The sequence below is a fragment of the Pecten maximus genome, chromosome 17 (genome assembly GCF_902652985.1).
Source record: "Pecten maximus chromosome 17, xPecMax1.1, whole genome shotgun sequence".
NCBI lineage: Eukaryota > Metazoa > Mollusca > Bivalvia > Pectinida > Pectinidae > Pecten > Pecten maximus.
Window position 1 is genome coordinate 20,001,448 of NC_047031.1, and position 16,756 is coordinate 20,018,203.

The 16,756-nt window shown below is 33.2% G+C and overlaps 1 protein-coding gene across 2 annotated transcripts; it reads left to right on the forward strand.

The window, feature by feature from the left end:
• Positions 1-5,083: 5,083 nt before the first annotated feature.
• LOC117315764 (myoneurin-like) lies at positions 5,084-15,296 on the forward strand. Of its 2 annotated transcripts, none has more exons than XM_033870121.1 (3): positions 5,084-5,189; positions 9,101-10,879; positions 12,034-15,296. In XM_033870121.1, the coding sequence occupies exons 2-3, from the start codon at positions 9,141-9,143 to the stop codon at positions 12,044-12,046; spliced, it is 1,752 nt and encodes a 583-aa protein (XP_033726012.1). In that variant the 5' UTR covers positions 5,084-5,189; positions 9,101-9,140; the 3' UTR covers positions 12,047-15,296. The 2 variants fall into 2 exon arrangements, with proteins under 2 accessions (XP_033726012.1, XP_033726011.1); XM_033870120.1 differs by having other exon boundaries at positions 12,121-15,296.
• Positions 15,297-16,756: the final 1,460 nt, after the last annotated feature.

The window sequence follows — 16,756 nt, forward strand, 5'->3', positions numbered from 1 at the left end:
ACTAATAAATTACATGTAAACAAAGATCATGTTCATACAGACAGCACATGCACACAGAACAACACACACACACAAACTTTCAAAACATACTCATACATACATAATCAATTTGTACATGAAAACAAAGACGGTATATAAATATATACTGTATACATACAACAAAGAGAGAAAAGCAACCATCATATTCACACTTATAAATTACTTGTAAACATCATGTTCATACAAACAGCACATGCACACACACCATCACACGTACACACACTCACACACATACACACACAACAAACTTTCAAACTCGCATACACACATAATTAATTTATACATGAAAACAAAGAAGAAAAAAGGCAGAGAAAAGAAGGGAAAGAGAGAGGAGAGGGGGAGGGAGATTCAAAAATAAAGATGTATATATTAAAATGAAATAATTTAATTCAAAAACTTCTTTACCAAAATTAAATAGATTCGACACTGCCAGAAGGAAAATATTCAGTTTAGTTCCAATAATGGCATCCATTTCTTCCAATTATTTTCAAAAATCAATTTTTTGTGTACATTATTTCCATTGTTGATATATTTTTGAACAGTAAAATGATCCTTGATATCATTAACAAGGGCTGTTATATTTAAAGCTTTGTTGAAACATCTTGTTTTATAGATATAATATTTAATTATAATAATGATTTCATTATCAACAGGGTTGGCATATGAAGATAATAAACCAAATAAGAAAGATTCTTTGTTCATAGAAAAAGCAATAAACAATATATCAACTAAGTTTTCAAATTCCTGCAATAAATCTTGTACACATACACATTCCCAGAGCAAATGCGTTACTTTCTCTGGTTCACTATAACAGAAAGTGCATAAAGGACTAGCAGTTATATGTGTTTTAAAAAGAAAAGTATTTGTGACTAGGATATAGTGAATAATTCTCAGTTGAAACCATTGTAACTTTGGACTGCGGAAGACATTAAAGGGAATTTTAAAGATTTTTTTCCATTTGTCTTCATTAAAGTAGAAGTGTTGTTCCTGCCATTTCCTAACACCGGTTGGTACAGAAGCTGGTGTGATGAGACAATTATAAAAGTCTTTTGAGCCTTTATGGTTCTTATAGAAAATTTCTAAATGCAAAGGTATAAATGGCTGAACTGGATTTTCAAATGGAGGCTCTAAAACATAATTATCCATAAAAGATCTAACTGCAGATATCAGTCCGTGGTATTGGAGAAAGTTAGTGTTGGCTCTGAATTTTTCTAGAAACTCATTAATTGTATAGAAACTTAGATTACCATGATTTTTAACCAAGTCAGAAATTGTATAAATTCCAACATTAAACCAGTTTTTGTAAAAGATGGTGCTATTTCCAACTTTTATATCTGTATTATACCATAATGGAGTTTTCAAAAAAGAGTCATGATCCAATGCCCTTTTCCTAAATAGTCTAGAATTTCTCAATTTTTTCCATATTCTGAAAACATCTTTCCAAAATTTATTAGAACACTTAGATTCACATACAGATATGTAAGCATTCCCACAGCACTGTAACTTTTTAAAATCTATCATAGTCTTTAGGAGGATAACCCATTTGCCTGAAGACTTAAACATCCTTATTTTCTTGTTACATGTGTTGACTGCATCCTCAAAACGATCTGTCAAAGTTGTGAGATTTTTTTTTTATCACCAGATTGGGAGAGTTTTAAAATTGTCTGCCGTTTGTTGTTAAAAAAAGGTACATTATGTACATTCCTTTTCTCCATTTTGCTACCACAGCAATATCAGGATCGACTGAAGATCTAGAAACCGGTGTGTACGCACAAGACATGCTTACCTTTCTGGTTTCTCGTAAATTTTAGGAGGTATTGCCGTCACCAACCTCTCAACCATTTTAAACATGAATGTTAGCTGGAGGTCAGCGTTCTCCGGCATTTTGCCACACAGTCTATGTTTTTGTTGTTGTTTTGTTTTTGTTTTTGTAATTAATGGCTTTTATCAGTTTGTTTTTCATAAAAGGATTCCTGGTTCATCTTAGATTATATTTCCATGAGAGAGTTTCTTATGCACCCAGTATAGATCATTAATGCTTTCAAAATATGTTGCCGACGGAAAAAGGTAATAGATTAGGGCTCTGGACAAAAAAGTATTAGATTAGGGCTCTGGACAAAAAGGTATTAGATTAGGGCTCTGGACAAAAAGGTAATAGATTAGGGCTCTGGACAAAAAGGTAATAGATTAGGGCTCTGGATAAAAAGGTAATAGATTAGGGCTCTGGACAAAAAGGTATTAGATTAGGGCTCTGGATAAAAAGGTAATAGATTAGGGCTCTGGACAAAAAGGTATTAGATTAGGGCCCTGGACAAAAAGGTATTAGATTAGGGCTCTGGACAAAAAGGTAATAGATTAGGGCTCTGGATAAAAAGGTAATAGATTAGGGCCCTGGACAAAAAGGTAATAGATTAGGGCTCTGGACAAAAAGGTAATAGATTAGGGCTCTGGACAAAAAGGTATTAGATTAGGGCTCTGGACAAAAAGGTAATAGATTAGGGCTCTGGACAAAAAGATAATAGATTAGGGCTCTGGACAAAAAGGTAATAGATTATGGCTCTGGACAAAAAGGTATTAGATTAGGGCTCTGGACAAAAAGGTATTAGATTAGGGCCCTGGACAAAAAGGTAATAGATTAGGGCTCTGGACAAAAAGGTATTAGATTAGGGCTCTGGACAAAAAGGTATTAGATTAGGGCTCTGGACAAAAAGGTAATAGATTAGGGCTCTGAACAAAAATGTTCTTCGTTCATTTCTGTGAAACACCGTAGTTCAGTTTGCTACATGAAACACAATGCCTTTAAATGTCGCAAAAACCCTGTGATGGTAATCACCGAAGTGATTATCTTACGTATATCACAGAAGTGTCAGTTAGATTTACATTAAAAAGATGATGATGATGATGATGATGATGATGACCATGATGATGATGATGCGTGATGATGATGATGATGATGATGATGATGATGACCATGATGATGATGATGCGTGATGACCATGATGATGATGACGATGATGATTATGATGATGATGACGATGATGACGATGATGATGATGACCATGATGATGATTACGATGATGATAAAAACACAGCATGTAAGTGTGAGAGTATGTTGGTGTATGTTTTTGCCTCTGTCATATATGTCTATTATATTGTTTAATATGTGAAAAATCGTTAAAAAATAAAAGAATTATAAACAAAGATCATGGTTTAATTAACTACATTTATACCTCACCTTTGTATGCAAAATATCTAATTTTCTTCCCTCAAAACTGCAAAATGAAGGTGTCTTTTTATGATTTACCGGATGTGAAATAACGGATTTAAAAATAGAGGAGAAGATATTGTTATCAAGTTTAAACTATTCCAAGAAAGTAATGTTGAGAGTAAAAAGGAAGATCGAGTACTGTTTAATCTATAATTAGAAACCGTAAAATCATTTCGGTTGTAATGGACAGGGATTGTTAAAAGCAACACAAGGTGACAATAGGTAATTAAAAAATTGGGGAGTGATACTATCTTCCATTTTGAATAACAACTGTAGTATCCTCTTTTTCCTTCTTTCTGATATTTTTTTCTAAGCCTGTTTCAAAATATAGAGCAGTGATATACACATATGATGGAAGACCGGTAATGATACGTAGGGTTATCCTTGAGCCTTTCGAGTAGTTCTGATTCATGCAGAGTACACCCATCCCATAATTCGCAGACATATTCAAATACTTGTAAAATAAGTGTTATAACTTGTTAACAAAGTTTTCCTATAAAGAATATTTCTCAACTTCATGAGAGCATTTATTTTCTTCATTACTAAATTATAAATACAATAGACATGATCATACCATTTCCGGCTCGAATTAAACACAACATCCATCTGATTATGTGTGAAGAAATAATATCAAGCTGGCTATTTTTATTTACAGAATTTGTTATATAAACAAACTTTCAGTTTTACAAAGGTAAAAACTTATATTTTACTAGCCACTGATTTGCCCAGGAATCAAGTGATTGTAAGCCTTAATTTAATTCAGTTCCAATTTCAATATATAGAGAAGGTTTGATAATAGATGTATCATCGGCAAATAGACTAGATGAAGAACTTAAACATTCAGAGATAGCATTAATATTTATTTAAAAAATGAAAGTGCGACCATCTCACGAAATCGTGTATACGTCAATGGTAAGTACTCTCATGGCGGATACGTCATAGTCCATCACGGTGACGTCGTAATCACATACATGTAGGATAAGACACTCTGAAGACCGAAACTATTTGAGAAACTATCCATAAACTTATCAAAGGAAAGAACAGTGACTATAGTCGGTGATACGAAGCCTAGCAAATGGTAGAGTTATAGGCAGTAAACCAACAAGCTAAATAAAAAATGGATGAAAAAGTAACTCCATTATGGTGAAGTGATTAGCTTATACGGTTTTCTTTAATCTTTATGACAGGCGAGAAATGGTGAACTATCATGTCCGAATACATGTATTATTATTATTGCTATTATTATTTTTTAGCTCACTTCGCCTGACCAGTATTAATGTCTATTTTATGTTTTTCTTATTTTTATACAAGCTTGACCAATATTTATATTATATATTACATTATGAAATACTGTTGCTACAAATAAATAAATAAATAAATTGAATCACATGTTGTTTCATCCAAACGATGTATTATTGCAACAAACTGTGCTAAAAGCATATTCGCCATTCACATTTCTCTTTTCTTTTACTTGTTGATGACACTGGAACATATTTGTTCATTTATAAATCAAATAGTCTATAATTACGTGTGTTTTATACTATTGTTCAGATTTTTTTAAATGTATAAAAGACCATTAACTTGTTATAAAAATCAATTTGAAAAATATCTTGATATTAAATTGTGTGTTTGTTTAAAATAGAAAACAATATCAAAATTCACCCTGTAATGGCCCCACAGTGAGCCAGACAGTAGAACGCGAACCCATTGGGGACCCCAATCAAGTCAGACAGGCGAGCTCTTCAATGTCGGAGATAGATAAATTATTGCAATACACAAACGCCATCTGCAAAGTCGTGAACAAAGAGTTGAGATGACAGATTTTAAAATGCCGTGAACAGGGGAGGTACTGACCGCTCGGGGAAATCTTGCCATATCTGAGGTGAGGATTTATGGACACAAATATCTGAGGAAGGTCATCAATATTATCATAGAACTGTTGAAATATCTTCTGTCGATAGGTCACCGAAAATTCTCCATCGTCAAAACCGAAAATATGTCAAGTACTTGAAGTAGTCTCACATAAATTAGAGGAGACGTATTGTGTTTAAATAACTTAAAAGGGTGCAATTGTTAATTTCTTTGAGCTGCTGTTAACTTTTTATTTTGCTTGACATTTTAGAAATTGTAAAAACTGAAAGTTCCCGTGCAGGATAAAAAAAAATAGGCATGGAATCCAACCAAGAACGGTAACTCCGTTGTGTATTTCAACTAAAATACTTTACCACATTCCAAGGTATTCTTATAGGGTAGTGATCTTTTATTTTGTCAGAAATACCTATGTGATGTACAGATTAAGATGCATTTAAATAATCGTTCAGAAACATCTAGTCTTGTTATTGACTGTGTTCTTTTTCCTGAAACGATAGATATATGACACGGATTTCATTTTACAAGTCTTGAAGAAACTGTGCTTTTCCTATGCGGCACGTCGTTGATTTTAATTAGAAGTAACATGTAGCATAAATTTTTTTCAAAATGATGTCGGGGATTCTTCTGAAAAGAATGGCATCCAAAATATGTATGGCATTTGTTCTACATATAAAATTTGTAATTACAAAATATATCGTTATTGTTACACATTGTTTTACGTTTTGACAGTCAAATGCTTAACAATATATATATGTCCTAAAATATAAGTATATTGTCTTCCTATTCCCTTACCAATATGGTTCCCATCATCTAAAAAAAAATCAGAGAAACAATAGAAGACAACCACTATTAAAATCCAGATCCGTTACTTCAGTAATTTTTCTAGTGACTAGCTGTAATTTGTTTCATTCATGATTGATTTTGGTTATCACCATGGAAACAATTGGGCAGTTATTTTTATACAAAATAGGCTACTTAGTGATTTTATTTGCAAGAGCGGTGACAAAGACTTTCAATGTCATGTGTTTTCCCTGCCTATATAACTGGATGTATATAAACCCTGGTTTACCCAGATATTTAATCCTCAATTTTCCAAAAAGGAAATAAAAATTCCCAATGGTGGCAATAGATTAAAACTTCCAAACAACACAGAAAAATGTCATGGCAAATATTACAAAAAATAGATAATAAAATAATAGTCAAGGGTAGAGATAGAGAGATTATCGCTGATGATCAATTAATGGTCTTTCAAAAGGCAGATGCTATTAATTGATTACAATAAAAATGTGAAAATCACTGAATCACCGAAATTGTGGATTTCCATCTTTCTGTATCCAAGGTTTTTTCAGGCATTAGTTTGCATTAATCATAATCTTGTTCAACCAGACACTTGATACTTTGTGGCGAAGCAATTAAGCGCAGTCAACAAGGGTCTTGTTGAATGAGACAACATAGAATATACAGACAATTTTTGCAGTCATTGTATTTAGGTTGAATTGGTCAATCTGGTTGAATTATTAATTTTCAGGACTAATTTAATGTAACTTTTATTTATAACTTTTACTTTTTGTGGAAAAAATACAGGCAATATAGATATTTTCTTCAATTAGTTTCATTTTGACTACCAACATTTTATTCAAACTAACGAAATGACACTTATATATATATATACCTCTATAAATTTTTTTTTTTTTTTTTTTCGCAATTAGGCCTAGGCCTAGTGTATGATGTTTTTAAATCAAAATTGAAAATTCAAATTTTTATCAAATATCGAATTCATCAATATCAATCTATATCTTCGGTAATTAATTATAGAATATAAAGAATAAGCCTAAAAAGATAGGGTATTAGGTTTTAAAACTGTATTGTGTTCCGATTTCAAAACATAGGGTCAATATGACGTCACATGTCTCTCGGATGATGAATGAAAAAGTGAAATAAATATTGAATGGACGCTTTTCATCAATGAAATATTCCGTATTTTTCCTCTATAATTAACTCCTTATTGATGACTTTAACAATTAACTCCTCGTTGAACACGATACTGGTCATATTGAACGAGTCATGTGCTGACTGTATGATTGATATTCCGACACGTGTCAATCGTGAACTACATACAGCATTAAACTTCATCAATTAATATAAATACAAATCGCTTATCTTGTAACACGATTGAAATGGAATTGAATAGGCAGTTGCCATCTTCTTTGGCCTTTATATTACAGCCGTATAGTTTCTGTGGCTGTCCGATAGCAAACAATTTGATAGCTCGTGATCAGGAGTCGCCATATTGCTTAAGTGTGTTGTAAACACAGTGTTGATGGATTTGTCTACAAAACGCTTGAACCTTAATTAGCGAAGTGATTCAAGCGCAAGCTAGAATCTGAAGCGGACGAGTGAAGCCAGGATGGTATAGTCGATAAATAGGGAGTTTTATTTATTCGTAAATATTACTCTTCAACTTGATTTTGCTTTCGCATTTACGAATTTCAATTTGCATTTTGATACAATGCAAATGCGTAGCGCGAGCCCAGCAAGGGTTTGTTAAGTTTTAGCCCTGTTTTTGGTATTTCAGAAATATGCACAAATTTTTAGGCACTTTTCACACTTGGTAGTTATAAATAGAAATCCAATCAAATGAAAAATAAACACTAACAAATGGCACTTTTCACACTTGGTAGTTATAAATAGAAATCCAATCAAATGAAAAATAAACACTAACAAATAAACATATAGGTCAGAACTACAAGTGTAAAATTCTTGGAAAAGTCCTTTAAAACTGCAATTTATTTTCATAGTTTTTACAGTTGGTTTTACGGTTTGGAAAACTTTGATTATTTGAATAAGAATGACTTTCAAAAATCTAGATATTAAAGTAAAGTAATAAAAAATAAGTGTTTTCCTGGATTTTACGACCAAAGTAACATACGTTGAAAGGCGATTTGTCTGACTTAAATGCTTTAACAAGTGAAGATTATTCCCTGAAATTCAAATTACTTATATTTAAAGTACAAAACAGAAAACATAACACTTATTAGTAATTACAGATGATATTTCATTACATTTCATACACAAATTTCAAATTATGGTATTTAATAGCATTACAATAAAACAGTCCTGTGATATATATCACTCATTTGTTCTATTTTCCTAAAAATCCAGGTAATGAGTGCTTACAAACAGTGAACCCAACACAGAGAACAGAGATTCATTTAATTGTCCGATTTAGTATGAAAAGTAAAAATCCGATTATAAAAGATTAATAATCGATTATGAATCCTCCAATTATTTACGATCATCGATTTACAATATGAATCCAATTATCCGTCTCTATTTAAGGGTGTTTCATCACGTACATGTATTGTTGGAATTCACACTGCATTGATAAAGCAATAAGCGTAACACACCATGAAGCCTTTGTTTACATAATTTATATATATACAGGTGTAAAGTTAAGACAGAAGATTATTACCAGACTAGTAGTGGCATAAACTGCATACCAACCCTACCTGAATATTAATTTAATTATCATTGCTCATTATAACTTATTTTATGATTAACTTTTATGTTGTATTGTTTCAAATGGAAGTTACATTTCTGTGTAAAACCAAGGCAAAAGATTGAAGATTATGCATAAATATGTATTGTATTATTTTTTTAATTGTTAGAAGATAATAATTAAATGATTATTAATTGTGATGACATAAAACTAATCATTTTAATTTCTTTTTTACAACATGTCAGAAAACATTCACACCTATTTAAAATACTTAAACTTTGAGTAAGTCCCGCAGGAAAAGCTTGAGTTCATCCAGGACTCGGATACCAGAATCCCAATAGTTACTGTTATAATTAAGATCAGCCAAATTTTTAGATTGTTTTAGCTGAATACTACTTACAATGTTTGATTTCTGTTGACAGATTGCAGATAACGGCTGGAGTCGTGTGTGTCTGAGTAAGGATGTCGGATGCTAATGTAATGGCAGAATCCTACGCTGACGGAGCTATCAACCTCAGCAGCACAGACTCCGGCCAGTCGGCGAACGATGAGGACAACAAGCCCAGCTGTCATTTCTGTGGGAAAAAGTTCGCCCAGTCCAGCTACATCAAAGCTCACATGCGACTGCACACGGGAGAGAAGCCATTCGCTTGCTCCTTTTGTCCTAAACGTTTCAGCGACTGCAGCAACTGGAAGAAACATGAGAGAATTCACATCAGACAGATGGGCATCAATCCTGATAAAGCACACAACATGACCAAACACTCTATGTTTCTTGTTCAATCATCATACTCTTCACCAAAATTGAAAAATGATTTGGGATCACCTGAATATGTCTGCAAAATTTGCGGGAAGTCATTTGCCAATGCCAGTAGTTTGACCACACACAAAAGAATACATAGTGGGGACCGTCCGTACCGATGTCAGACCTGTGGCAAGTCGTTCACACAGATTGGGACCCTTCGTACCCATGAGCGGGTCCACACAGGAGAAAAGCCATATATTTGTAAAATCTGCGGCCAGACTTTTGCCCAAAGCGGAAGTTTTCGCATGCACGAGCGTCGTCACATGATGGAAATGCTAAATAAATGCCCGGTTTGTCCAGTAAAGTTCCAGCGATGGGAAGATGCAAAACAGCATCTAGCAACACATCCCGAGATTATAGCCAGGCATCCAGAAATTGTGGAGTCCAACGGTTTCTTGGAGAATGACCTGGCAAAAGCTCTCAAGACTGAGGGAGATCTACAGCAGTTTCATCAAGTCCTTGCCGCCCAAGTATCAGACGAAACCCTCCCACCGATTGAAACATTTACAAGTCGCCCGGATCACCTTCCTCCCCACAGTTTTCCGTTTCCTGCTGGTATACCGCCCCTAGTTTCTGCTAATGCCCTGCATTTTCCTGGGATATCTGTAAGTGCGACTGACATCACTAGCCCAGTCAACGTATTTTCTTCTGCCATTCTGCGTGCTGATGCCATGCATATACCGACCCGACAAATTCTGGATGAATACGCCTTGCCAACTACTACTACTGCTAACATTGTGCCATATACAGAACCGCCGCCCGTTATCGTTCAGGACGGAAACGATACTGCCATAGTCAGCACCACAACTGCTCGTGACAGGAAGTACAGTTCAGATTCTCACACTTCCCGCTCTGTCTCCACACCAGATCCTGGTTGCGACATAGGCAATGGTCGAGCTGAAAGTGAAAAGAATGGAAATTTTCTGGAAAACATGACAGCTGACACAGTTGGTGGCAAGACAGGATCTGAAGACTCGAGTCTGACCAGTGACCATTCAGACAGTGCACAGAATGAAGAGAGCATTGGCATCAGTCGACAGAATCTCCATTCGCGTATGATCTCCACGACAAACTCGCGGAAACAACGCCATCCAATGCGTCGCTATAGTGGCAGCAGTTGCATGGCACCAGATACGTCCACCCAGCCGACCACTAGCCTGGTAGAGACAAGCTCGAATCACTCCGAGACCATCCGAGAAGAAGATATATCTGATGATTTAGTTGGTGGCAAGTTTTATCGCTGCGAACACTGCCACATCCTGTTTGAAGATTGCACTCTGTATCTGCTTCATAATGGCTTCCACTCTCATGACTCCGATCCATTCAAATGTGTCATCTGTAAAACGTCGTGCCGGGACCGCATAGAGTTTAATTGCCATTTGACCAGCCATATAAAGTAAGTATCAAATGAAACAGCAAATCCCTTATTAATCGGGTCCCTCTGTGAATGAATTCTATAACTATTAAAGTAGAGAAGGCTGAGCATGAGTGATGGCTGTCATAGGGTGGATACTCTGGGATCAATCTAGCGTTTTACTACCAGTATTGGGTAGTTTCCCCTAGCTGCTAAAATTCCCTTTTTATCTTAAAAACTAGCCCTGCTTTGTCTTTGATTTCCTTTGTTTTGAAGTTACCTCTAGTCATCTTCTCTTACATTCTTCCAAACTAGAGTCAATTATACAGTGCTGAAAGGCTCAGAATTGAAATTATCCTGGGGGGGGGGCTTAAATTTGCACCTGGAGAAGACCCCCATCCTGACAGTGTTCAGTGGCCCTTCTTGGAAACCTTGCTGGGTCTCTCTGTATTAACTTGTGTGTGTGTGTGTGTGTTTTTTTTTTTGGGGGGGGGGGGGGGGTGATATTTTCACTGTCAGAGTGAAAAAGGGAATTCATGCAATATAACTGCTCGTAACTGGATTTTCTACCATCTAATATATATACTTAAATACACATGTACAATGTAAGTTTGATTTTAAGTGGATAGGGGTTGGATAGCACTGGTAGCACACATGGTCTTTCACCTAGATCGATGAGGTTCAATAGGGTCATTAGCCTGACCATGTTGGATTTCCATGGGTACTCCAGCCATTTCCTCCCAAACTAAGACCCCCTGTGTACTTCCATCTTAAGGTGTCCCAATTCAACACTTTATCACTAACCCTCCACCTCCGAGTTGCGAGTTTGAAATCCCATGTGGGGCAGTTCCTTGGTACTGACGGTAGGCCATTAGTTTTTCTCTGGGTACTCCGGCTTTCCTCCGCCTCCAAAATCTGGCATGTCCTTAAATGACCCACAAAATAATCCAAACCAAACTTCCATCTGCTTGATATAACTTGTTTCGCAATATATAGTCAACTTTACATTGAACTCTATTGAACATTATTTACTATCAACATGATATTCCTTAACAACTATTGATATATATGTAACTTTTATCTACCCCATGTATTTCTACTAACACGACCAAGTGGATGATAAGCCTTTGACTAAACATGTATTTAACCTCAGTAAGTTAAATGTATTATTATAGTTGTGTCGCCTTGTTTTCCAGGTTGTCATCATAATATGGTGGACTGGTCACAAGTCTACTGCTGTCGCGTAGGTGCTGTTAACAATGGATATTTACTGTGTTTTACAGGCTTGCCAACGGTGTGTCGGAGACATCGCTATCCAGAGACGTCCTCAACAGGTATTAGTTTATACCGATTCCTGTATACTGGAATGGGCTATATAGTGTTGAAATGGTAATATTGAAGGGTTAGGATTTTCAATAAATTTGTATGAAATATTTGAAGATCAAAAAAGCAATATTCAAGAAACTTTATAAAACTGTTTAGAAAATCGAATGTTGTTTGTATTTTTCGAAAAGTGTGTGATAAAATGAGAAAGTAGATTGCAAAGATTCCAAATTTATAGGTGTGAATTTGTATTTTTCATTCCAAAAAAATATACATTATGTAAATGAAAAAAATATGAATTAGATAAGAAAATGTAGTGAAGTTGTGTATCTCAATGACTATGTATAAAGAAGAAGCATTTAAAATGCTGGTTATATTATAGATTAGTTGTCTCAATGTACTTCCGATATTAGCAGATGTTCGAGTGTAACTGTTACAGAAAGTGGTGTGTAACCTAAAATTCTGAACATGTAAGAGTTACCTCCCATCGTTTACTATATTTTAGCCTTTGCAGTCTACCTGCTATGTAAAAATGTTTGGTAGATCGCAAGGGAGGAAATGGTTGGTATCGACGTCATATCTCTGTGATGAAGGATGTATTTAGTTTTTATGAAATGACCAAAGCAATTTATAAAATATATAGCTATAAACGTATTCTAAATGGCTCTATATTTTTATACAAATAGCATTCTTTAATTTTCATATATATATGTCTCAATAACATTCAATACTATCAATAATGGCCACTCCCTCCTAAAATAGATTTGGTTTAAAATATTTTATCAAACATTTTATCAATATATTCGTAAGAGCATTTTTGAATATCATTAGAATACTTGCATACATCATTAGGGGGAATGCAAAGCTTTTATGCAATTCGATTCATCGTTCCCTATTTTTACAGTTATATATATATATTATAAATTATCAGATATTCATGTCAAATAGTACCAGAGGTTATTGTTAGCCTGTTATAAGGACACAACATTTTGGTAGCTGTATATTTTAGTGTGGAATTTCTTTTTGAAATTTTAACTTGTTTACCCCAAACAAAATAGATAATTTTAACTGATCAAAATAAAATGATGCAAGTTATTTTCATTGAGCTGTTTAAGAAAAAGATGACTTTTTTTGAGATAGCACTATTTTCATTTGCCAAATATTGATCTACATTTTTCTCATCTTTTCTATGGCAATAACTTTGATATTTTTATTTCCTTAAAACCAAAAACAATTTCAAATCCAAAATGCCTTTATAGATGAATACTGCAAATAACTTTAAAACGTTTCTATCAAAATTATTTATTATTTTGTATTTTAATTAATGCTTACTTCACCTCTTTTTAGATTAGTTGTATTTATCAACAATTCAACAACTTTCATATGAGGCAGAGATATAATGAACGTTGCGTATAAATTCTGATGTGTTATAGAAATGTGTACATCTATCATATATATATATATATATATACATATATAATTTGATGGACTAAAGAGTTGTAATGGAAATAAATATTGTATATAATCATGTACATTGGGCCATTTTTCATAATCATATGAACTGACTTGAATTTACAAAGAGATTGAAATTTATGTATTTGGGCTTTGTATGTACATGTATATGACTGTAGTTTAGCTAAATGTTGTTATCTGTTTTGTCTGATAATGAAGATTGCCATAGATGTTGTACTAGTAAACATATATATAAATATATATTATAGTTATTTAGGTGCTTTTTGACTTTGTGTTATTATTATATTGACTATGACTACATAATTGTACTAGTTCTACATGTCAAATAAACGTAGATATTTTTCTTGAAGATGAACATGTATTATATTTGCCTGGGTTAAATATTGACTATACATAGGTGCTTGAATCGTTGTTGTGTTTACGTATTTGAAATACAATTATATCATTCTTATTAGTGCTGTTCATTTATTGTTGGTTGTTATGGAGATCAATACAAAGTATTTCTGTTCGATATTGTTTACAAGACATTGCACATATATATCAAACCTGTATTCAATACATGTGAAATGTATACCATGATATTTTCAGTATTTTAGTAGAGTTTCATACCATGATTATTATATATATATATATATATATTTAGCCGAATTATGTCGCCCATTGCCGCCTGTCTTAATTTGTTAACTGATTTAGTTTTTTAAATGCTGTAAGAGTAGAATGACAACTTACAAAACTTGTTTTCTGTAAACGTGGAAATTTACGCAAGGGGAACGGTGGATTAATGCTAAATACTTGAATGACATTCTGCTGCGAAAATCCCCCACACATATTATTTTGTAATGTATGTGGTATTCACAGATCAGATTTAAAAAAAATGTCACGGAAATAACACCCATATGTGTATTTTACCTCTCAAAATTGTGAAATTAAACCCCCTGACGGAAGTGACCATGTGTACAGTACATCTTTTTGTTTGAAAAGTCATTTCATTTGATCGACATCAGAACTTGGTTGTTTTTTTGTATTTTTCTGTATATTTTATCATTGGGTGAATTTCACCTACATTCCGTTTCTGATAGTTGAGAGCAGATTTCAAAATTTTTGAAATGAAGTTTGCTTTTATAGCTTTTACTTAAGTGCTGTCCTGTTTCTGTTGATATTGATTTTCTGGGTGAAACTTTAAAGGGAAAAATTATACTGGTTATTTGAAATAAATTTCATATTGTAGGGAAGAGAAATTTCGATCATTGCCTAAACTCTTAGAAACTGCTTGGTTTGTTACTTAGGTCTAAAATACAAAAAAAAAATGTTTCCTTTTTTTGTAACCTATCTGGAAATCGTCCTGCTAATAAATTGAAAAGCAAGTCAGTAAAAAGTATCTTGATAACATGGAAGTAGATATGTGATTCTGACAAAAAAAATATTAAAAGATGGCAATTTAAATACAAAACATAGAAGTAAATACAGACTGTCAAAGCAGAGTTATGGAAGTCCACATCCATGTCATTATGAAATGTTTTGTTGAAAATGAAGTGCTTTGCTTGGAAGCAATAAGTTTCAAGAAATAGGAAACGTGTTTATTTAGCTGTAACAGAGGCTGGTTTTTGGATGTGTATATGTAAAAATCATGACATTTTTTCAGCTTTTTTACATTGTAGATCTGATAGTACGGCAGTATCAATTGGGGTCATTTTTTTTCAAAACTGACTTCTGTGATTTTGTTGGTTTCATTCCTTCTAAAGCTTCATGCATTATATTGGTTTATTTCCAGAACTCACACATTTCTGTGGGAAAATGTCTTCTAAAAGAGATATGAATGGCTACCATTTGTATGTCGGTTCAGATGTCGGATGATGAAATGGCATCGGCCTTTAATATGAAAATATTTGTGCTAGTAAAAAATTAACATCTTTGGTCAAAACACTTATCAAAATACCATGTTTAATATAAATATATAAATAAAAGTTGATTTCTTGACAAATTCCGGCGATGGAGTTGAATTGCAAGATAATACTATATAATTAAATTGACAAACATGGTGCCACTATTTTAGAAGACATTTTGAGTGTTTGAAGTAGTCCAATGTACATGATATATAACGGGGATATATTTTATGTAAAGTGATTCTGTTTATAAGCATATGCTAAATCATTTCTAAATTTTTGTTATTTTTCTGCACAAGTTATTACCTGCACACATTTTTATAATGCAGAGTTATATATATTTATATTGAATATGTTTAAAGCTATAGGACTACCAAAGGTACTTCCATTCACTCAAATATTCCTTATTTGAATTTAAGAATCTCTTAATTTTCTGGAAGTAAAAAACCTAAGAATCTATTTCTGTGTGTGCAAATGCTGTATTTTCTGTATAAACAATATTGATCTACAGTGTACTTTATAAACATAACTTGTCAGCACTACTGTTAGTACATGGTTATTCCCCACACATCAAATATTGTGCTGAACTCCGTATTTTAATAGTAAAAAACATTCTGAATAAAGATGTTCCTAAGATGTTTATTTCTAGACGATTTTTGTCAAATATACCAAATGAACAAACAAGTTAATTAATTACTAACAATGATTTCTAATTTTATAATAGTGCTGTAGGTATTTTCTGTAGAAATGGTGTTATTTTGTTATCATTCTTTAAACTTTTCATTGTCACACTGTAGGTTTTTTTTTTGTAGACAAATTCCATTTTCGTTTCCTTTATTCCTTCCCAAGCAATAATTATCATGCATAAGAAGCTCTATATACGTGTATTATTAATTTAGTGTTGTGCATCCATTGTCAAAATGTCTGTTTTAGTTCCTAGAACATTATATCTGTGTATTACATTGTTTAAAGCATTTATAACACAAAGTGTAGTTTGCCACAACTAATTGGTTCTCATTCGTTATTGTTATTTCATCTTTTCATAGGCTAGATCAATTTACATTTTCCCACAAATATGTAATTAATTCCAAAAAATGTTAAAATGAAAATACTAAAGTCGAGAAATTGCTACGTTTCTAAAACGTAAATTTGTGAAATATTTTCATTTAAAATTTTTTTTTTTGTTTAAATTTGCCAGTAAAGCAGTTATGTTTTTGTCAAAAACAAATAATGATGCCAT

Bases quoted from the DNA above. Each gene is read 5' to 3' on its own strand.
- LOC117315764 (XM_033870120.1), top strand. From the start codon at position 9,141: ATGTCGGATGCTAATGTAATGGCAGAATCCTACGCTGACGGAGCTATC. The intron at 10,880-12,120 runs GTAAGTATCAAA...TGTGTTTTACAG, and splicing joins CATTTGACCAGCCATATAAA to GCTTGCCAACGGTGTGTCGG.